The 22,879-nt window shown below is 39.0% G+C and overlaps 1 protein-coding gene across 2 annotated transcripts in view; it reads right to left on the bottom strand.

Annotated features, from left to right (window-relative positions):
- Nucleotides 1-6,700: 6,700 nt before the first annotated feature.
- LOC145447820 (uncharacterized) overlaps nt 6,701-22,879 on the bottom strand; it is a 37,657-nt gene continuing 21,478 nt past the window's right edge. Inside the window, exon 10 of one of the 2 annotated variants that reach the window (XM_080326106.1) lies at nt 6,701-8,581. In XM_080326106.1, the coding sequence (XP_080182232.1) occupies nt 8,425-8,581 (157 nt within the window). In that variant the 3' untranslated portion in view covers nt 6,701-8,424. The remainder of the gene's footprint in view (nt 8,582-22,879) is intronic. The other variant, XM_080326099.1, reaches the window with a different exon arrangement.

Below are 22,879 nucleotides of genomic sequence, written 5' to 3'. Positions count from 1 at the left end.
TAAAAAGGTAGAAGTAGGCTATTCTGGACCTATGGAAAACGGTCACGTTTGAGTGGAATAGTCGAAAATTATGAACATATGCGTAAACAGTGCAGGTAGAGGTGGCCGAAAAGTGGAAGTACTACGTAGCTGATTAACCCTGGGGATTACGCACAACCCTCGTGAATACCGATTTCGGATAATGTCATGGTAGTGCGTCATTCCTCGTATTACAAAACTCATAGGCATTAATGTGACGATGAACGATACGGAAAAGTTGTGAAGGATACTAGATTACTTTTTGTGTGATTAGGAGGGCAAATGAAAACACGTATGGCTTGTATTTTCAAAGGTTTGCTGAGTTCTATTTACTGGGATAAAATTTTGATATACGCGGTTTGTGATTGTGCTCATGAACCACGCCACTTCGGGTGACAAACCCCCGGTTCGCACAATTACCGTTCTTGAAATATGCCATACGTATTTACCTACTGGACCAGTGTGGAAAACATTCCCGTTTTTCTTGCGGTTGAGCGACAGTCATCGCCAACAGAACGCGACTAGCCTGGGCGACTGAGACTCTCGATTACAGTGTCAAAACATCGATGCCGGGCGTGGTCACTAGTGATTTACATGCAATATCGCAGCATATAGAATATACACGTCATTTCCCTTAACCGCTGGACCCAAAATTTTCACCAATATTCTCAATATCTGTTGTTAGACCAATTTAATAGACATTGTATACTTATGGTGACAAAACGCTATTTTGAGCTATTCGCTACCTTCATCAAGTCAAAATGAGCATTATCGTCGCACTTAACGCCACGCGTCGGAACCCTTTTCGGCATTGGAGGCACATTGGAGCAACATTACAATTTCATTTCCCTATGAGGCATAGATCAACGTCAATAACCCGTGACGTCACCATTGTAGATTCGTGGCCTCATGGTCGCAAGAAGTCGTTGCTCAGTACATGGGATTCGTCTTCAGCATCGAATTTCCTGTGGTTAAAACTGACTGGTATTCTTGCACCTGCAATAATCAAGCCATTCGTGATGCTGTGGCGTGGTCAGTAGGCTAAATCTCACGTGCTGACTATCTAGAATCCACAAACAAACAAACCCAACGGTTCGAAGTTATGTTCTCGTAATGTAGATCTCGTTGGTAACTCGTGCTTTGACAGTGAAATTACTGAATTATCACCTCGGAATTATCGAGACCTGACGTCACCAACTCAATATGGTGTCACTAGGCTAACCCATATCAATCCATGAAACGACACAGAAAATGGATTTGGCGGTGAGGAACTGATGCATCCTGCTACATATCATTTCGCGACATAGACTACCCATAATACGCATACACATATGATTGAATTGGATGAATCATAAACAATCGCATGTAGGCTTTAGTCCTGGGTAGGCCATATACATTCAATTCTTACTCACAATGATGCGCGCAGAAGCGATTTAGTGAAACAGGATGTAAACTTACCGCAGGTACAATAAGCCTAGTAACAGCCACTGAATGCGAATTTTTTAAGATATTAGGCTACGTGTCTTTGCTGCACATTGCGTATAACACATGCCCCGTCACAAATATTTCGTCCAGTTTGCATCGAGTATAGTGACATCTCGGCAACCGAGAAACACGACGAAGAACGCCTGCAGCCTTTCAGACATGTCTATCGGTATACTACTATAGAAAGATATGAGGTGCCCTGCTACAGATGACTTTGTAACGTACACACCATACAATACACATATACATATGAACTAATGAATGAATAATTATTATATTTGTGAGAATACATGATCCCATATATATTAGGCTTACCATATTTTGGAAATGAAAAAAGAGGACACTTTTTCAGAAATTTCAGACATGCAAAACTGGAGGAGAATTCTCAAAAACCGGTAAATTTGTCCCACTTCGCGATCGGTTGACTAAAAAAAAAAGTCTTCTTTTCGCTCAGAGCTAAATAACCGCTGTTACCTCCGAAATACCCGCCGGAGCTTCACTTCTGCGCTAATTTGCGGCATTTCACTCGCAATTTCCTCTAAATCTTACCTAAATTTTCAAAATAGAGGACAAAATCTCAAAAAAGAGGACAACAGGGCGTCCTCCGAGGACACTTTCAAAAAAGTCAATAAAGAGGACAAATCCTCTTAAAAGAGGACGTATGGTAAGCCTAATATATATGAGGGTTACCATACGTCCGCGTTTAGAAGGATTTGTCCTCCTTTGTCGGGTTTATGAAAATGTCCTCCGAGGACGCCTAAATGTCCTCCTTTTTGGCAATCCGTCCTCCCTTACACGTTTTAGAGCTAATATAGTGGACAGACTGTAGTGAGAATGGGCATAAATAGGAAATTCGTGGTTCGAGCGAATCAATCAAAGTCCATTACAACTAGTAGAAGCGGAATTATTTTAATTTTTCGTTGATAACTCTCGGATTATCCTTGATTGGTGAATAATCTAAGAATTATTACCGAAAAACTAAAAATAACCTCACTTCCACTAGTTGGAATTGACTCAAATTTATTTTGCATCGTCTTTGAAGACAACTCAACAATTTCATGGGATTGACATAAAAATTTGAAATTTTGTTTTCTCAATTTTCCCTTATAAATAATAAATATTATTTGGATCTGCAGAGTCTTATACTTATTAGAATTGAACCGAATTTCCTGTGCAGCGTTTTTTAGGGTCACCTGACAATATAATCAGTGAATGGCAGGAATCCGGAAAAAAGGTTATTTTTAAACAGCCCTAGTGAATACTGCGTACTGCATACTGATAACTAGGGCTGGGCAAAATCGAGTACCTGAGTGATTCGATTCTGAATCACCTAATATGCTTCGAGTCGAGTCGAGTAATCGAGTATCACTCATTATGACGTCACAACATAATGTACTATGTCGAAGTTCAAATATGTACCTTTTATGCCACCACAAAGAACATAATGGCTGTTATCCGTCACATTTTAAAGATGCTTTTGTATTTTTTTGACCATACCCTTTTCATTGCAGTTTTTGACAATGTTGTGGGATGATCATGACTTCGGAAATGTGTTATTTCCAGTAGGCCTAACGTTCGTAGCTTTTGTACTATGTCTGGTATGCTGCGATACTGGCCAATCAAGGTTTCAAGGCTTCCTCTCGTTAGTAAATTAACTTTCAGTTGCGAGGAGCATATAATTTCAGTACTCGAAAAATCGTCTTTTAATACTCGACTCGAATCATTAAAATTAATACTCGATTCAGATTCGAGTACTCGAATCATTGTGCCCAGCCCTACTGATAACACATGTACATTGTACATTCACCAGTATAGATGTAGATAGTGACACCTTAGTATGATATCTATATCAGTGGTTCTTAACCTGTACTAACTCGCGCAACACCTAGGCTAATCGGCGAGCCTTCGTGGAACCCCAAATAAAAACAAAGATGTACCCGAATACACAGATATAATACATTACTATAGAATGCTGGTGCGAAAAATGAGCTGCGCATGGACAGAGCGTTAAAAAAACAAAACCATTAAAATATGGTTTCCGTACAAAACTAGAACATTTGTGATAAAATTTGCACTCCAGTAAGACTGGGGTTTCGATTTCAAACCCCACCCTCTCCTGCGGACGCCATTGTACAGGAAGTACCGCCACAGCAGTCAGAATTCGACAAGTGATCATGCCTGACCGAGGCGGGCATATCTTCACCAGTCACACGTATGAGTTGCAAGTGTGTCTTGACCTCCAAAGAACACCCGAGACTGGCTCAGGGACGCACTAGTGTTGCATGGACCATTGGTTAAGAATCACTGCAATGAATATTGGAGATGGATTCGGCATTTTAAAACGACGGAGATTCAAATTTGAAGCCGGACCCTTTGCATGCACTTGCGGCACGCACACGACCTGGAACCATGGCATTCACAATTCAGTTATTCATTGCGCCTAACTGCCTGCAACCAATGATGGCCTGTATGAGTTGTGTGTATCTTGACCTCCGGCGGAATCCCTGAGACTGGTTTGCGGAAACCCTTGTGTATCGTGTAACACCGGCTCAGAACAACTGATCTAGATTGTACTGTACAAAGGGAAACAGCAATAAGGAGCCACAATTATAGACGGATCTGAAGGACCGCTGTTGACTAATCTTTTGGATTGGCTCAAATGAGTTATGTCCTTGGGCTTATACATGTGTCGCGTAGAGTTGTAGTGTCGGTATTCATAGGGGTTTCGACTAAATTCGTCATTTCACACCACACAGATGTTTTTCATCGTGATTCCAACTTTCAGCACAGCTCACTACTGAGCTTTTACTGACATCGATTACGCGGTTACATCACGCAATATCAAATACCTGTCTCCAGACATGCACATACGCTGTGATGTAAGAACAGCCAGTGAAATGTGTAAAAAGTTGTTCTTGAACAACATTAATGGATACTCACTTCTGAGGACACTTGATAATCCTCGGCCTAGTATGCATCATTAGCTCCGAATATTTGTAGTGGTTCTGTACACGAAAAGAATTCTGTAAGCTATGGATTCGCGTAACAACGTGGTTTGAAAACAAATTCAAGTTGGATATACGCTTGTGAGTGCGGGATGGATGGAAGTAACCACGAGAGCAACACCATCACCGTCACCATCACGTCTGGTGGACCTGCATAGTGAGAACTGAATTCATGAAGACTTCGTGTGTCGATGTAAATCTGTACGCTAACAAATCATGGCTACAGCTGTAGTTTTCTAAAACTTTGACCAAAGCGCTATTCGCATTGCTAGCAGGAAGCTCATGATCACGTCCGAGTTCACTTTTTATTTCGGATTCGTAGCGTAGCACATGCAGCGCTGTTTGTAATTTAACGGGTGTGATTTTGACAATTCTCCTTGCGGAGTGTCTGATAAAGTCCGAAGCATAATGTCACAATCCATTATGTTGATTTTTTTCAGATCGACTGGGATTGTGTTTTGTCTTGTGTGGTCAACAATTTGATATCACACCCCCGCTTTGTTTTTCATCAAACGTAAATAATCGAGACGTCAAGATAGCTTGAATGACTGTTGGATGACTCTGTGCCAGTAAGCAATTTAGTTCAATGTGTGACTGATATCAATTGTCTGCTGGAGGTGCATTATAACAACTACACGGTAATGTGACTGTCACTCTCCAGTTCTGTCATGATGAATAGTGATGATGGCGATACGCAATACTTCAACGACATACATTTCAAAGGCATAATGTTGCAATCACTCGAACGAACGTATCGTAATTGCTGCCAAAATCGGACTAAGAAGAACTTGAAGATCTGTACCGATTATAAAGTGCAATTCAATTCTCGATCGCAACACTTCAGCTTCATCATGACTACTTGTTTATCTTTGGACATGCAGAGTTCCTTTTATTTGTGTATGTGATGACGACTAAATGAGTTCGATTTTACGATCAACACTGCTGCGTCGTACGAGCTGATGACACTATACATTTCAGTTGGATTGAATGTTATAGGTACGCATGATAGCAGGCTTTTTCAACCTATACCTGATGATGAGGATATAACAATCATATGTGGAATTGCTACGGACTCATCAAGTTACGGACAAATGATGAAGGTCACACTGTTCGTTGGTGCCCCATCATTGTTTAATTCGAAAATTCGGACGGAGAATATAATTAGTAGGTCATACAGCGCAGACGCTGAAGCAGTTTCCGGTTAACATTTCGTACAAGAGGCGAGATATCGTAGTGCAGGGGTTCTTACGGTGTGTCTCCACCTCGGCTACAAGCTGTTGGAAATCAGGCTATGACGTAAAAGCAGTGTGGAGCAGTTCTTTTAAGTGCTGCTGAGCATTTAAGGAAGATATCAGCACGGTAATCTTATTGCTTCGTAAATCTGTCTCCGTTGGGTAAGTCGTGGGAAAGATATGGTGTTTGGTTTCGTAATTACGTTTCAAGTTACTACCTTTGTAATTATTGAGGGAATCTCGATTATCAGGGCTGTAATGACTCTGGTCATAACTCGACTCGAGGTATTTTTTCAAATGCGTAAAATGACTCGACTCAACCTGACCGAGTCCGTTTTTGCACTGACTCGACCTGTACTCGACACTTTTCATTGTAACATCGAAGAATAGTAAAGTTAACACATTATTGGTATTTCGTCAATCATTTCTGATACTTGGAAATATAGGCCAGAAAGTGTTAAGACTTTGAATCATCACTCATACTTTGAAAATTCAATTTGACTTGAATTGTGACGTGACTTGATTTGACTCGAGTCACCAACAAAAAAACGAGTGACTTGTCTCGACTCGAGTCACCTTTGAAAATCCATTGACTTGACTTGACTCGAGTCAAAATGTGCAATGACTCGAGATGACTCGTGACTCGAAGGTATTGACTTGATCCCAACACTTCTACAGCCATGATACATCCTGAATTTCAGGTTTAATAAAGTTTTCTTTTCAGCAAATTGCTTTACTATAGCCTACTAGCCTTGTATTCTTGATTGTCATTGCAGACCAGTGACGTGTGGTGAGTATTCATGTTTGGTTAGGTACCGCCGCCTTTAAAGTCAGATGTACAAATAAATAAACCTAAAAGGTTAGCTGAATGAGTTGGTTTCTTGTTTCTTATCCCAGTAACACTATTCATACTGCCGCTACGTATGAGCTACTACATATCTATAATTGAAGGTGGGTATAGAATAGACGGAAAATACGCAACAGCTACATCCACAATGGAATGTTGTCACGGCGCTTCGCTTGTCGGATTCTTAACCAATACTCAGTGAGGCAAATTAATCTAGGCCTCACCTGATCAGTGATCTTTGTTTCTATGTGTGGTCATTCTTTGCAACAAAGCTTAATTTCGCATTTATTTGCTCCCTGGGGTTCTGATGCTAAATATTTGGATTATAGGGATAAGTGCAGCAATTGTATTCGAATAACACGAGTAATTATGAATTCTAAGCTCTCTACGATGAATTATGAATTGCGATCACACAGGTGAAGCTAAGCTCGTGTTACCTCATATCTTACATCGAGCGGCATTTTTCAGCAATAAATATGCAAATTTCATTAGTTTAGGTGCAAAAATGTTTCAAGTCAGTCATTCCTGAATATCGATTAAAAATACCAATGACAATCGAAGATTTTCACAATTTATTTTGCCCATCCTGGCGGCAGGCACTGCAGTGAGAGAGACACTGTCCTCGGTTTGGACGCTGAAAATATGATAAGTCGAATAAATAAACCGCGTAAAGGTACTAGTGTAGTTGTTCTCGGCGAACCGTACAACCCTGATAATCTCGTCAGCACAATCCACGGCAAAAAGGACTATGTATACAATACAACGAGGTTCACTGTTAAACTGCTGTAATTGCAATAAACAGGTGTATCAAATTATCTGAAAAAGCGGTCAACCGTACAATGTTCATGCGCTGCAAATCGCAAATCACAAATAATAATTATTGCTTAGCAGCCGCGATAAATTTTACATACGAGATACTCTTTGTAATGATATTATTAAATGCATGTGTTAGAATTGAAGTGTAGACTTTCAACTGTTCGGAATAGGGTTCTGGTTTGAATCATGCTAATTTAAATCAGTGCGATTCATTTCAGGTTTTATCCTTGATCCTGTATTTTAACAGTGCTGATTTCATTGATTGTTTTTGCGACAGTTTTATTTTCTGAAGAGATACGTGAATGTTGTTTATTATTGGACAACCAGCATGTACATTGTACAAAAACCGGGCGTAGTTTTTCGCATCCGACGACCACTCCTGATATCATCAATGATACTCATGAAACCCATGCTATAGTGTTATCGATGATTCCCATTTGACTTAACATTTGGGCTGATCGAAATCGAGTACCTGAGAGATTCGATTCTGAATCGAGTATTGGGCTTCTAATCAAGTATTCGAGTTGAAGGACATTGAAATCACAACTGTAAAAATTACGAGGGCAATTGAAATATGTACACTTTATGCGACCACGAAAACATAATTCCAGTTCAACACCCTGATTTATACTTGGGCTTGATTCTTTGGTTACTTTAAAATGATTAGACTTGGCTAGAGTCAATAGCGTGAAAGTGTGATTGAATTTTGACTCAGAACCTTGTGACCTGATTACAACCCTGACCCAGCCCTACTCAAGATGTCTTGGAACGGGTTAATGGCGAATTTAGCGACCCATTATTGTCAGGGAGGTTGACGTTTTTCAACTATGGGCTGGTAATTCCGATCCGCGCATTATTGAGTTGATGCAATATGCCGTATCACCTTCATTGGCGTGGTCGTCATTCATCCCATTTTTTTTATTATAAGTAAAAATCATCAAATTTAAAAAAATTATGATTGGAATTATTGCTTTAATTTAGAACGATTTTAATCATATGCAAAATGATTTTTACCAGAACCCTATTCCGGAATATCAATCCAGCGGTAGAATCTTTGTGTATACATAGACTGCAATATTTCTGGTTCGTCAATTCCGTCACAATGTAGAACGCGTGCAAGAAGCTCTTTTCCATTTTCAAGCACCGAGACTAAATTTTTGAATGTTGGAGAATCTGACCTGCGAAGAAGATTTTTTTCTTCATATATATAAAGTAAAGTTCACTCATGGCCGAAAATATGGCGGCGACATTGCAAATAACAATTCAAGTTGGCCGAAGAGGCTCAAATCGAATTTAAAACGCGGGTCGTGCGCGGGTTGACTTTCAAACCATTGGGCAGAGGTCATCGGACTCTTCCCGATTTTGCGTGTCATACTTGCGCCGGTTCCATAATAATCTTATAAGCCAGTGATTACCAAACTGTGCGCCGCGGCACATTAGTGTGCCACCAGAGATTCTCAGGGATGCCGCGCAACTTTTTGGGATCTAGGTATGCAGTAGGGATGGTGTGAACGTGAGGTTCGCGTTCGCGTTCTGTGTGTGAACCTCAAAAATTTAGAGGTTCACGTTCACAAACGAACCTTGGTAGGTTCTGCACTGTAAACCTTTTTCATATATTACAATTGTCACTTCATTATAAAACGACTTTGGTTGAAATTTTTTGTATTTCAACTGCGGGCCACTATATGCATGACGCTGACAGCATAAAAAATTAACACTAAACGAGCATGCAGCTTGACAATCTCAAAATTTTAAGTTAATATCGTTGTCTGATGTGAAACTCCATCAGGCGTCCGGGTCAATCGTCATATCATATGTTTATTGTATCATAACAACCAAATCCGTGCGATTGGGGTGTTAGCTACTGCTGTATAACTTGTTAATGGGGTAATATCGGTAGCAATTATAAAAACCCGTTTTACGCTCTGCTCAATATCAACGTAGCAATATTCAGAAGCCAAATACATTGTCCGGTTTGGCCTAGGCCGTTAAGGCGTAAGTAGTTAAGTAGATCTCTCGTGAGGTGGCAGGGGCTCTTATGGGCGGGGTGGTGACCTGCCGCGAAACCCGGGGTGATGACCCCACCCTTTTAGACCCCCTATGTGGTGGTGACCTGCCATTGTTTCTTATGGGCGCGGTGATGATACCACCCTTTCGGGTATAGGCTGCGGCGATGATATACCTTGAAAACTCGTGTTGGTGACCCCACCCTTTCGGTATAGGCTGCGGTGATGACCTGCCGTCTCGTGTTCGAGGGAATCCCAACGTTTACGGTGAATGCGACTTCAATATATCGTTATTCTTATGGCCGCGGCGGTGATTCGTACTTTCGGGTATAGACTGCGGGTGGCATGTCGTACTTTCAACAAAAAAGGCGTGAAAATAGTTTGCAAAATCTAGGAATAACTAGCAAGGTAATATTTGGTAATTAGTTTACCAGAGAGCCGGCGTAGACGGCGATTCCAATACCAACAATAGCCGCGTTCACATATTAACACTCCAAATAGGTGTGAAATAGTTTGCAAACCCTGCGATCGCTGACAAGATAATGTCTCAGACATACGCGACTTGATGTTACAGGCATATCGATCACTCACGCGGTGAAATTTTCGTAAGCAGTTTGGGACAGAGCTTGATTTCACTCGTAAGATTTAATAAGTAACGAATAACAGACCGCCAGGGTCGGTAACTTGAATAGCGACAAATTGCCACTTATTTCCGCTCTAACCCTAATCCTTTGTGAAGTGAACGCTTATTCAAAAAGGTGTGAAATATTGGTAAAATCTCGCGACCGCTCACAAGATAATACCTAAGACATAACCATCGCTCGCGACTCGCTGTTACATACACGCCGATCGTTGACAATGTAATATTTTGGTAATTGGTTTGCCACATAACCGGCGTAGACGGTGATACCAACAATAGCCGCGTTCACAAACTAACACTTCAAAAAGGTGTGAAATAGGTTGCAAACCCCGCGATCGCTGACAAGATATTGTCTCGGACATAACCATCTTTCGCGACTTGCTGTTACATACATTCCAAACACTCACAAGATACTATTTTGGTACTTAATTTGTCACAGAACCGGATTTCGCTGGTAAAATTTAATAAGTAACGAATAACAGAGCCGGCGTAGACGGTGATTCGAATACCGACAAATTTTCACTTATTTCTGTCCCAACCCTAATCCTCTGTGAAGTTGACGCTTATTCAAAAAGGTGTGAAATAATTGTAAAAATCCTACGTCGCTGACACGATAATGCATCAAACATAGCGATCTAGTTATAGTACGGTGTCGGAATCCATTCGCGAGATGTTCTAGAGGTAAATTGAGATAATCCGAAACCGAATATTTTGACTTTGGCGTAGTGTGAATTGAAATAGGATTGACAAACATGACTACCAACTTTCCCACAGTCCCGTTTCGATATTATACACACATTGATTTGAAACAAGTAATGTAACATTGCAACTCTATTCACGGCCCCGCTTTCCGTTTGTCAAAGAGATATTTTAACATCTTACCATACTGAAAAGAATTATTCACAACAATAACAATTGTTAAAAATCTAGTTTTCACTTACTTGATTATATCACTACAACTCATAAATTTGAATTAATTCATCCTGGTTGTATTCGTATGATCGGTCTTTTTTTTTATTCGATTGTAAAGGTCGTTACTATTCTGAAGACAAAGTATTTACTAATCGGTGCATACACGATTCGACTTGAACATATTATATTTTGAGTATACGAGATTTCAATGTCTGAACAATAACTGAGAAATAATTTATCACAATTAAATCCGTAAAAGATATTTGAATGTCAGCAACTCGGTAAGGTCATAGTTACTACCACATTACCTAATTTACCCGACCAACTCGTCATGATCATTCCCGAAATCAACACAAACATGACTACTGACTTGAGTCAACCACAAAACAGCATCAAGTTTTAAATCCGCTTGTAGCTTACGGCTTATTTGAATGCGGGTTATGTTTTGTTGTAATTGAGTGTACGGAAATAGTCTTACGTCTCGACATCTCACCATCTTGCCATCAACAAAAGAGTAAAATACACAAACCTTGTCAAGTCAATCCGTTTGTAACTCACCGAACCAAAGCAAAAAGTGTCCATACGAAAAGTAGACAAGACTACGCAAGTAATCACTACAACCCACAAACATATCAAGTTCGGTTTTAGGCATATACCACCAACTCGTCTTTTTTGTTCAACTGTAAAAGTCGTTACTATTTTGCAAGACAAAGTAATGACTACTCGATAGATTTTGTAAGACAAAAGTAACTACTACTCGATGCAGGCGCCTTGAGATTAACCTAACATGTTTGAGTATACAAGATTTGAAAGTCTGGCCATCGTAGTTGAGAATTCATTTCTTACAATCGAACGTAGGTGTTATATCGAAAATTATCATGATGTAAACATAAGGATTGTCACATCGATTTGACATATGGGGTTTTGTAATGGTCTATCATGACTTGATTACTAATTTATTTGTGTTAATTAGACCCGCCGATGTGGTGAAGGTTATTATGACAGCAACAAACTTTTCACTATCATGGCTATTAACATATTGAGTTGTAAAACTATACGTGTCTGAAATGTTCTTGATTGACAAATCATTCCACCTTGGTACAAATCACTCTGGGTATCGCGGATATCAGAAAATACTTTACAAATGTAATCGTTTCAGTTACCAAGACTAAAGATGAAACAACAATTCCGTTTGCTGGCTAACAACCGGGCAATACTTTATTGTCAGAATCTGTGACGGTGAATTGAAACATACTCATCTTACACAGTACGAGTAAATCACTTTGGACTCCGGGCGGCGTCGTTTAATCCGTGTTAAACTCTGTTCACACTCTCTGTCGAATGTGTGAAATGTAAAACATTACGAGGTTACACTCTAAGACTTTGATCAACAGAGAAACAATTTTGAATATCTTTACTGGATGGATCCTATTCAACCGACCTTGGTTAATACAAAACTCATAACAATAATAAAATCGAAGTATGTGCTACACTGAAATCTAGAAAAAATGTGTTTGTATTGTTGTTCATAGTAGTGATATCGATTTGAACCTGCGGAATAATTGTCATCATCTAACCAAACTAATGAAAGTCGTTGTCAATTTGTATGATGTTCACTGAATGCATACTAGTACTATTTGTGCAACACACACGAGCAGAGAAATTGGAAATTTTCCCATTGCCATTTGTCAAAGTAAATGTCGTCACAATACTCAGTCACTAAAAGACCATATACTTGTATGTGATTGAATCACCAACAATTAACTCGCTAAATCAAATCGTAAGGCAATTTCACGCACTCAGCGGATATTACACAACGTCGCTTTATCGGTGTGGGTCGTTTTTTCTAAATACAAATCATATCTGTCCAGTAGAAAACAATTTTCACGCACTTGGGTAATGAAACCAGTGTGCAATATCAATACAAGATATTTTCGTGACACAAAAAATAATCAACTTACTCGATATTCTCGTAAAACGAAACTGTACACAGGTTTCATGTTTTTTGTATGACACGGAATTAATACCGATCGAAGTAACTGTGTTGGAAATGACTTTCATACAAATACACTCTATGTGGTTAACATTCTCATCGATTCTATTGTGATCAATGTATACTATATGTATTCTGGATTCATTTCGATATGGCTAAACATACAACCTCGACAGATACGAATTGTCACACACTCAACTAATATCATACCAAATAGTTATTTACAACAACCAAGACACAGAAAATTTGTTTTGGCCGTTTCGATTTTATTACTGGAGGTACTCATCACTTCGCTTAATACAATCTAGATTTAAACCCCATCGAACCTTTGGTGTCTATCGTTTTGCTGGATACGAATTATGTTAGTCTGTTGGTGTCTATCGTTTTGCTAGATACGAATTATGTTAGTCTAACAGTAAACAATTTTCACAATCTTGGGTTATGAATTCAATGTGTTGGCGGTCATTCATTATTTTGTTTGTATCAACTAGTTACTTTGTAGGGTATGAATGAGCACCCTCCCACAACTCTTACAAAAGTACGAAGGATATTTACATCACACAAAGTAGTCGACTTTACTTCATATCCTCACACTACGAAACCAAATGGTTGTGTAGACTCTACAAACTTTTTTACACGAATGGTCACACATCTAAATATTAAAATAATCCAACACACAACTATAGTACTTACAGAAATATCATAGTTCTTGTAACAAAGGTGTTTATCGTAAGTCCTACACAGCCATGATATCCGTCCGAGTTTGACTTTTAGAAAACATTATACCGACATCGCGACATCTTTCAAAATTAAAACCACTGTGACTGCTTCAGAGACCTACCAATGATATTGCAGTAATACAGTTACTTCCACAAAAGAGTATGTATTCGACTTACTTACCACAAATCTAACGCACAAAACAATTTACTTTACTAACGAGAAGCGCCGAGCCTCACATCAAAACAACTAGAAAGTGGAACTATATTAAAAAACGTCGCTAACCTTTGTGCACCAGCTGTAAATCACACAAGCAACATGTTTCAAGATTCTGGTTATTGAAAAACGTTAAAGTGTTTCTACGCCAAGTCGTTATGTTGACGAAAGCGTATACCATGATCGATTTGCATTCGTTGGTCACAAACTGTCACTACTCTAAATAATTAATTTTCACTCAAACACAAAAGCATACTTGTCACCAATCGTTTTCATCAAGCACGAGTTCAAGAAGCTTACTTACTACGACATGAATTGTTATTTTTATGTTGTGTAAATAGGTAATAATTTATTTTAGTAACACTACATAAACATCATCGAGTTGTGCTAATAGATTTACATGTGGTTTTAATCGAAGTACACAGCACGGTCTAATGTAGATTCATCTCTATTGTACAGCAACTCGGTAATCGAAATGCATTAACATTTAAACAACGATCTTGGTTCGTCACGCGAAAAATATCTTTACTGTCGCAACACTCTGATACTCTGCACAAGATGTGTAAATCCTTTTCACACTCATAATTATACACTAACGGGATACCGACGTCAAGCAACAACGTTTAACAACATCACTGACACTGAACATACGATACCTACCCAAGTAAAAATATCATTTTCACCAGGAGGTCAGCCGTTACTTGTGTACAATTACCATTTTCCCTTGGGAGTTTAGCGTTACCCGAGTAACAAAACCATTTTCACTTGGAAATATATGTTTCCCCTCAACAACAAACGTTTTTTCACTTGGAAATATATTTTTTCCCTGGGTAACAAACCCCTTTTCACTTGGAAATATATTTTTACCCTGGATAACAAACCTTTTTCACTTGGAAATATATTTTTTCTCTTGGTAACAAACCTTTTTCACTTGGAAATATATTTTTTCTCTGGGTAACAAACCTTTTTCACTGAGCAACAAACCCTTTTCTCCCCAGGCAACAAACCCTTTTCGTTTGGAAAACTATCATTTACCTGAGTACCAATACCATTTTCGTTTTGAAAACTGACAACTACACCGGTCAATTTGATATTTTTTGTATATTGTTACAACAGACAGTGACAAAATATACACCAACAACGACTCCGATACATTTGTGTAATCGCATATTCACTTGTTCTGGTGCATCCCATCAAAACCCTCAGTTACCCACATGTAATGCGCTGTACATCGATGTGAATGCTTTGGAAAATTGGGCAATAGGCTTCGATAGTTCTGTGATGTCCGGGTTCGTGCTTTGGATTTTCCAGAGTCAAAATGTCTGAATAAAACACCTCCTTGACGATGGTTGGTATGTGGATAACGGTGTTCGGAAAACGGTTGGATTTATGTCACCCATCGCGATAACAACTCCAGATCGAGTTTTCCTCCCGCATGTTTACTATATTGTGTCTTTATTGGTAAATGTATGTCTCGACATTCAGTTTGAAATCGGAAACCCTGATAAAGTATGTAACCGGATCCGGATATCAACTGTGAATCGATAAACCAATGGACAATATTCAAAGTAAACATGTTACACCCTGTGTTTCCACGAAAAAATACCATCCAGACATACGTCGCGCTTGTTTGCCCACCTCAGTATACGCGTAAATGGAGGTGTGTGACATTGCATGCAATGTGTTGGTATACAAACATCGATCCACAGACATTATCATAGCCGGTAGTTTTGATGTAGATCGAATGTCACCCGATAACAATGTCATACCAATAAGCCACATTGCAATGACTCTGAGTCCGCGCTATTACATCGATATTTCGACACCGTTCACTGATTTACTCGATGGTGTTATCGTGTTGTTACATTGCAAGATAGTCATGACCCTATCTCCGGACAGATCACCCAGACCAATTGGATACATCGGCCAATATCCGTCGTGTTGTCGACACCGAAGTTTTCTGCTGATACTGCAGCGTTTGACCAATGTGAACTATCGAAGTACGGTGTTCGAAATGATTGCGATCAGTCTTTCAGTCACGATGCATGAATGTCGCTACTCCCACATAACGACTCCAGATAAATATCGCAAACAGTAATTCTGCAAATCTCGGACTGATACTGTGATCCAATAAGGTGTGTTTCTGTGAAGACCGCAATCGTACACCACAAATAGAACACTACCTCGTGATTTCACACACAATCATAAAACACATCATCGTAAGGGTCCATTTCGTCCGGTGACATTTCGAAACGGTCATCGCTACAAGAGATCGGGTTGGTCTCGTCATATCGGTAGCATTTTGACACTGTCATCACCACAAGGTTATTGACATCGATTCAGTTGGTCATGTCAATCCGTTTCACAATCTGTCGTTTTTCAAGTCCCAGCACCATAGTGTTACGACACAGACAAGAAGCGTCGGTGGAAATGATAAAACACGGAAGGCACACTTTGGTGTTATTTGACATGGATTTTACACCAGACGAACCTCACATTCGAGCGATGTATTTGAATGGCGATTGTATTATTGACGTTGAAGGAAAAGAAATGTATCGATTTATCGGTTTCGTACATATCCAACAAAAATCTGGGTATATGATTGTGCATGGTTCGCATATTCGACTGTGAACGCCCAATTGGTATATGTTGTACAGTTCACTTTCACCGTCGTGCGAATACCCATGTTACGGTTTCTATGTTTGTGTGTCTGTATGTCATGATTCAGATTGACTCAGAGTCATTGCAATGTGGCTTATTGGTATGACATTGTTATCGGGTGACATTCGATCTACATCAAAACTACCGGCTATGATAATGTCTGTGGATCGATGTTTGTATACCAACACATTGCATGCAATGTCACACACCTCCATTTACGCGTATACTGAGGTGGGCAAACAAGCGCGACGTATGTCTGGATGGTATTTTTTCGTGGAAACACAGGGTGTAACATGTTTACTTTGAATATTGTCCATTGGTTTATCGATTCACAGTTGATATCCGGATCCGGTTACATACTTTATCAGGGTTTCCGATTTCAAACTGAATGTCGAGACATACATTTACCAATAAAGACACAATATAGTAAACATGCGGGAGGAAAACTCGATCTGGAGTTGTTATCGCGATGGGTGACATAAATCCAACCGTTTTCCGAACACCGTTATCCACATACCAACCATCGTCAAGGAGGTGTTTTATTCAGACATTTTGACTCTGGAAAATCCAAAGCACGAACCCGGACATCACAGAACTATCGAAGCCTATTGCCCAATTTTCCAAAGCATTCACATCGATGTACAGCGCATTACATGTGGGTAACTGAGGGTTTTGATGGGATGCACCAGAACAAGTGAATATGCGATTACACAAATGTATCGGAGTCGTTGTTGGTGTATATTTTGTCACTGTCTGTTGTAACAATATACAAAAAATATCAAATTGACCGGTGTAGTTGTCAGTTTTCAAAACGAAAATGGTATTGGTACTCAGGTAAATGATAGTTTTCCAAACGAAAAGGGTTTGTTGCCTGGGGAGAAAAGGGTTTGTTGCTCAGTGAAAAAGGTTTGTTACCCAGAGAAAAAATATATTTCCAAGTGAAAAAGGTTTGTTACCAAGAGAAAAAATATATTTCCAAGTGAAAAAGGTTTGTTATCCAGGGTAAAAATATATTTCCAAGTGAAAAGGGGTTTGTTACCCAGGGAAAAAATATATTTCCAAGTGAAAAAACGTTTGTTGTTGAGGGGAAACATATATTTCCAAGTGAAAATGGTTTTGTTACTCGGGTAACGCTAAACTCCCAAGGGAAAATGGTAATTGTACACAAGTAACGGCTGACCTCCTGGTGAAAATGATATTTTTACTTGGGTAGGTATCGTATGTTCAGTGTCAGTGATGTTGTTAAACGTTGTTGCTTGACGTCGGTATCCCGTTAGTGTATAATTATGAGTGTGAAAAGGATTTACACATCTTGTGCAGAGTATCAGAGTGTTGCGACAGTAAAGATATTTTTCGCGTGACGAACCAAGATCGTTGTTTAAATGTTAATGCATTTCGATTACCGAGTTGCTGTACAATAGAGATGAATCTACATTAGACCGTGCTGTGTACTTCGATTAAAACCACATGTAAATCTATTAGCACAACTCGATGATGTTTATGTAGTGTTACTAAAATAAATTATTACCTATTTACACAACATAAAAATAACAATTCATGTCGTAGTAAGTAAGCTTCTTGAACTCGTGCTTGATGAAAACGATTGGTGACAAGTATGCTTTTGTGTTTGAGTGAAAATTAATTATTTAGAGTAGTGACAGTTTGTGACCAACGAATGCAAATCGATCATGGTATACGCTTTCGTCAACATAACGACTTGGCGTAGAAACACTTTAACGTTTTTCAATAACCAGAATCTTGAAACATGTTGCTTGTGTGATTTACAGCTGGTGCACAAAGGTTAGCGACGTTTTTTAATATAGTTCCACTTTCTAGTTGTTTTGATGTGAGGCTCGGCGCTTCTCGTTAGTAAAGTAAATTGTTTTGTGCGTTAGATTTGTGGTAAGTAAGTCGAATACATACTCTTTTGTGGAAGTAACTGTATTACTGCAATATCATTGGTAGGTCTCTGAAGCAGTCACAGTGGTTTTAATTTTGAAAGATGTCGCGATGTCGGTATAATGTTTTCTAAAAGTCAAACTCGGACGGATATCATGGCTGTGTAGGACTTACGATAAACACCTTTGTTACAAGAACTATGATATTTCTGTAAGTACTATAGTTGTGTGTTGGATTATTTTAATATTTAGATGTGTGACCATTCGTGTAAAAAAGTTTGTAGAGTCTACACAACCATTTGGTTTCGTAGTGTGAGGATATGAAGTAAAGTCGACTACTTTGTGTGATGTAAATATCCTTCGTACTTTTGTAAGAGTTGTGGGAGGGTGCTCATTCATACCCTACAAAGTAACTAGTTGATACAAACAAAATAATGAATGACCGCCAACACATTGAATTCATAACCCAAGATTGTGAAAATTGTTTACTGTTAGACTAACATAATTCGTATCTAGCAAAACGATAGACACCAACAGACTAACATAATTCGTATCCAGCAAAACGATAGACACCAAAGGTTCGATGGGGTTTAAATCTAGATTGTATTAAGCGAAGTGATGAGTACCTCCAGTAATAAAATCGAAACGGCCAAAACAAATTTTCTGTGTCTTGGTTGTTGTAAATAACTATTTGGTATGATATTAGTTGAGTGTGTGACAATTCGTATCTGTCGAGGTTGTATGTTTAGCCATATCGAAATGAATCCAGAATACATATAGTATACATTGATCACAATAGAATCGATGAGAATGTTAACCACATAGAGTGTATTTGTATGAAAGTCATTTCCAACACAGTTACTTCGATCGGTATTAATTCCGTGTCATACAAAAAACATGAAACCTGTGTACAGTTTCGTTTTACGAGAATATCGAGTAAGTTGATTATTTTTTGTGTCACGAAAATATCTTGTATTGATATTGCACACTGGTTTCATTACCCAAGTGCGTGAAAATTGTTTTCTACTGGACAGATATGATTTGTATTTAGAAAAAACGACCCACACCGATAAAGCGACGTTGTGTAATATCCGCTGAGTGCGTGAAATTGCCTTACGATTTGATTTAGCGAGTTAATTGTTGGTGATTCAATCACATACAAGTATATGGTCTTTTAGTGACTGAGTATTGTGACGACATTTACTTTGACAAATGGCAATGGGAAAATTTCCAATTTCTCTGCTCGTGTGTGTTGCACAAATAGTACTAGTATGCATTCAGTGAACATCATACAAATTGACAACGACTTTCATTAGTTTGGTTAGATGATGACAATTATTCCGCAGGTTCAAATCGATATCACTACTATGAACAACAATACAAACACATTTTTTCTAGATTTCAGTGTAGCACATACTTCGATTTTATTATTGTTATGAGTTTTGTATTAACCAAGGTCGGTTGAATAGGATCCATCCAGTAAAGATATTCAAAATTGTTTCTCTGTTGATCAAAGTCTTAGAGTGTAACCTCGTAATGTTTTACATTTCACACATTCGACAGAGAGTGTGAACAGAGTTTAACACGGATTAAACGACGCCGCCCGGAGTCCAAAGTGATTTACTCGTACTGTGTAAGATGAGTATGTTTCAATTCACCGTCACAGATTCTGACAATAAAGTATTGCCCGGTTGTTAGCCAGCAAACGGAATTGTTGTTTCATCTTTAGTCTTGGTAACTGAAACGATTACATTTGTAAAGTATTTTCTGATATCCGCGATACCCAGAGTGATTTGTACCAAGGTGGAATGATTTGTCAATCAAGAACATTTCAGACACGTATAGTTTTACAACTCAATATGTTAATAGCCATGATAGTGAAAAGTTTGTTGCTGTCATAATAACCTTCACCACATCGGCGGGTCTAATTAACACAAATAAATTAGTAATCAAGTCATGATAGACCATTACAAAACCCCATATGTCAAATCGATGTGACAATCCTTATGTTTACATCATGATAATTTTCGATATAACACCTACGTTCGATTGTAAGAAATGAATTCTCAACTACGATGGCCAGACTTTCAAATCTTGTATACTCAAACATGTTAGGTTAATCTCAAGGCGCCTGCATCGAGTAGTAGTTACTTTTGTCTTACAAAATCTATCGAGTAGTCATTACTTTGTCTTGCAAAATAGTAACGACTTTTACAGTTGAACAAAAAAGACGAGTTGGTGGTATATGCCTAAAACCGAACTTGATATGTTTGTGGGTTGTAGTGATTACTTGCGTAGTCTTGTCTACTTTTCGTATGGACACTTTTTGCTTTGGTTCGGTGAGTTACAAACGGATTGACTTGACAAGGTTTGTGTATTTTACTCTTTTGTTGATGGCAAGATGGTGAGATGTCGAGACGTAAGACTATTTCCGTACACTCAATTACAACAAAACATAACCCGCATTCAAATAAGCCGTAAGCTACAAGCGGATTTAAAACTTGATGCTGTTTTGTGGTTGACTCAAGTCAGTAGTCATGTTTGTGTTGATTTCGGGAATGATCATGACGAGTTGGTCGGGTAAATTAGGTAATGTGGTAGTAACTATGACCTTACCGAGTTGCTGACATTCAAATATCTTTTACGGATTTAATTGTGATAAATTATTTCTCAGTTATTGTTCAGACATTGAAATCTCGTATACTCAAAATATAATATGTTCAAGTCGAATCGTGTATGCACCGATTAGTAAATACTTTGTCTTCAGAATAGTAACGACCTTTACAATCGAATAAAAAAAAAGACCGATCATACGAATACAACCAGGATGAATTAATTCAAATTTATGAGTTGTAGTGATATAATCAAGTAAGTGAAAACTAGATTTTTAACAATTGTTATTGTTGTGAATAATTCTTTTCAGTATGGTAAGATGTTAAAATATCTCTTTGACAAACGGAAAGCGGGGCCGTGAATAGAGTTGCAATGTTACATTACTTGTTTCAAATCAATGTGTGTATAATATCGAAACGGGACTGTGGGAAAGTTGGTAGTCATGTTTGTCAATCCTATTTCAATTCACACTACGCCAAAGTCAAAATATTCGGTTTCGGATTATCTCAATTTACCTCTAGAACATCTCGCGAATGGATTCCGACACCGTACTATAACTAGATCGCTATGTTTGATGCATTATCGTGTCAGCGACGTAGGATTTTTACAATTATTTCACACCTTTTTGAATAAGCGTCAACTTCACAGAGGATTAGGGTTGGGACAGAAATAAGTGAAAATTTGTCGGTATTCGAATCACCGTCTACGCCGGCTCTGTTATTCGTTACTTATTAAATTTTACCAGCGAAATCCGGTTCTGTGACAAATTAAGTACCAAAATAGTATCTTGTGAGTGTTTGGAATGTATGTAACAGCAAGTCGCGAAAGATGGTTATGTCCGAGACAATATCTTGTCAGCGATCGCGGGGTTTGCAACCTATTTCACACCTTTTTGAAGTGTTAGTTTGTGAACGCGGCTATTGTTGGTATCACCGTCTACGCCGGTTATGTGGCAAACCAATTACCAAAATATTACATTGTCAACGATCGGCGTGTATGTAACAGCGAGTCGCGAGCGATGGTTATGTCTTAGGTATTATCTTGTGAGCGGTCGCGAGATTTTACCAATATTTCACACCTTTTTGAATAAGCGTTCACTTCACAAAGGATTAGGGTTAGAGCGGAAATAAGTGGCAATTTGTCGCTATTCAAGTTACCGACCCTGGCGGTCTGTTATTCGTTACTTATTAAATCTTACGAGTGAAATCAAGCTCTGTCCCAAACTGCTTACGAAAATTTCACCGCGTGAGTGATCGATATGCCTGTAACATCAAGTCGCGTATGTCTGAGACATTATCTTGTCAGCGATCGCAGGGTTTGCAAACTATTTCACACCTATTTGGAGTGTTAATATGTGAACGCGGCTATTGTTGGTATTGGAATCGCCGTCTACGCCGGCTCTCTGGTAAACTAATTACCAAATATTACCTTGCTAGTTATTCCTAGATTTTGCAAACTATTTTCACGCCTTTTTTGTTGAAAGTACGACATGCCACCCGCAGTCTATACCCGAAAGTACGAATCACCGCCGCGGCCATAAGAATAACGATATATTGAAGTCGCATTCACCGTAAACGTTGGGATTCCCTCGAACACGAGACGGCAGGTCATCACCGCAGCCTATACCGAAAGGGTGGGGTCACCAACACGAGTTTTCAAGGTATATCATCGCCGCAGCCTATACCCGAAAGGGTGGTATCATCACCGCGCCCATAAGAAACAATGGCAGGTCACCACCACATAGGGGGTCTAAAAGGGTGGGGTCATCACCCCGGGTTTCGCGGCAGGTCACCACCCCGCCCATAAGAGCCCCTGCCACC

Source organism: Botryllus schlosseri, chromosome 1 (assembly GCF_051294905.1).
Source record: "Botryllus schlosseri isolate E-star chromosome 1, Bs_hap1, whole genome shotgun sequence".
NCBI lineage: Eukaryota > Metazoa > Chordata > Ascidiacea > Stolidobranchia > Styelidae > Botryllus > Botryllus schlosseri.
The sequence above is the reverse complement of the archived record's forward strand: the minus strand, read 5'-3'. Positions and strand labels throughout refer to the sequence as shown.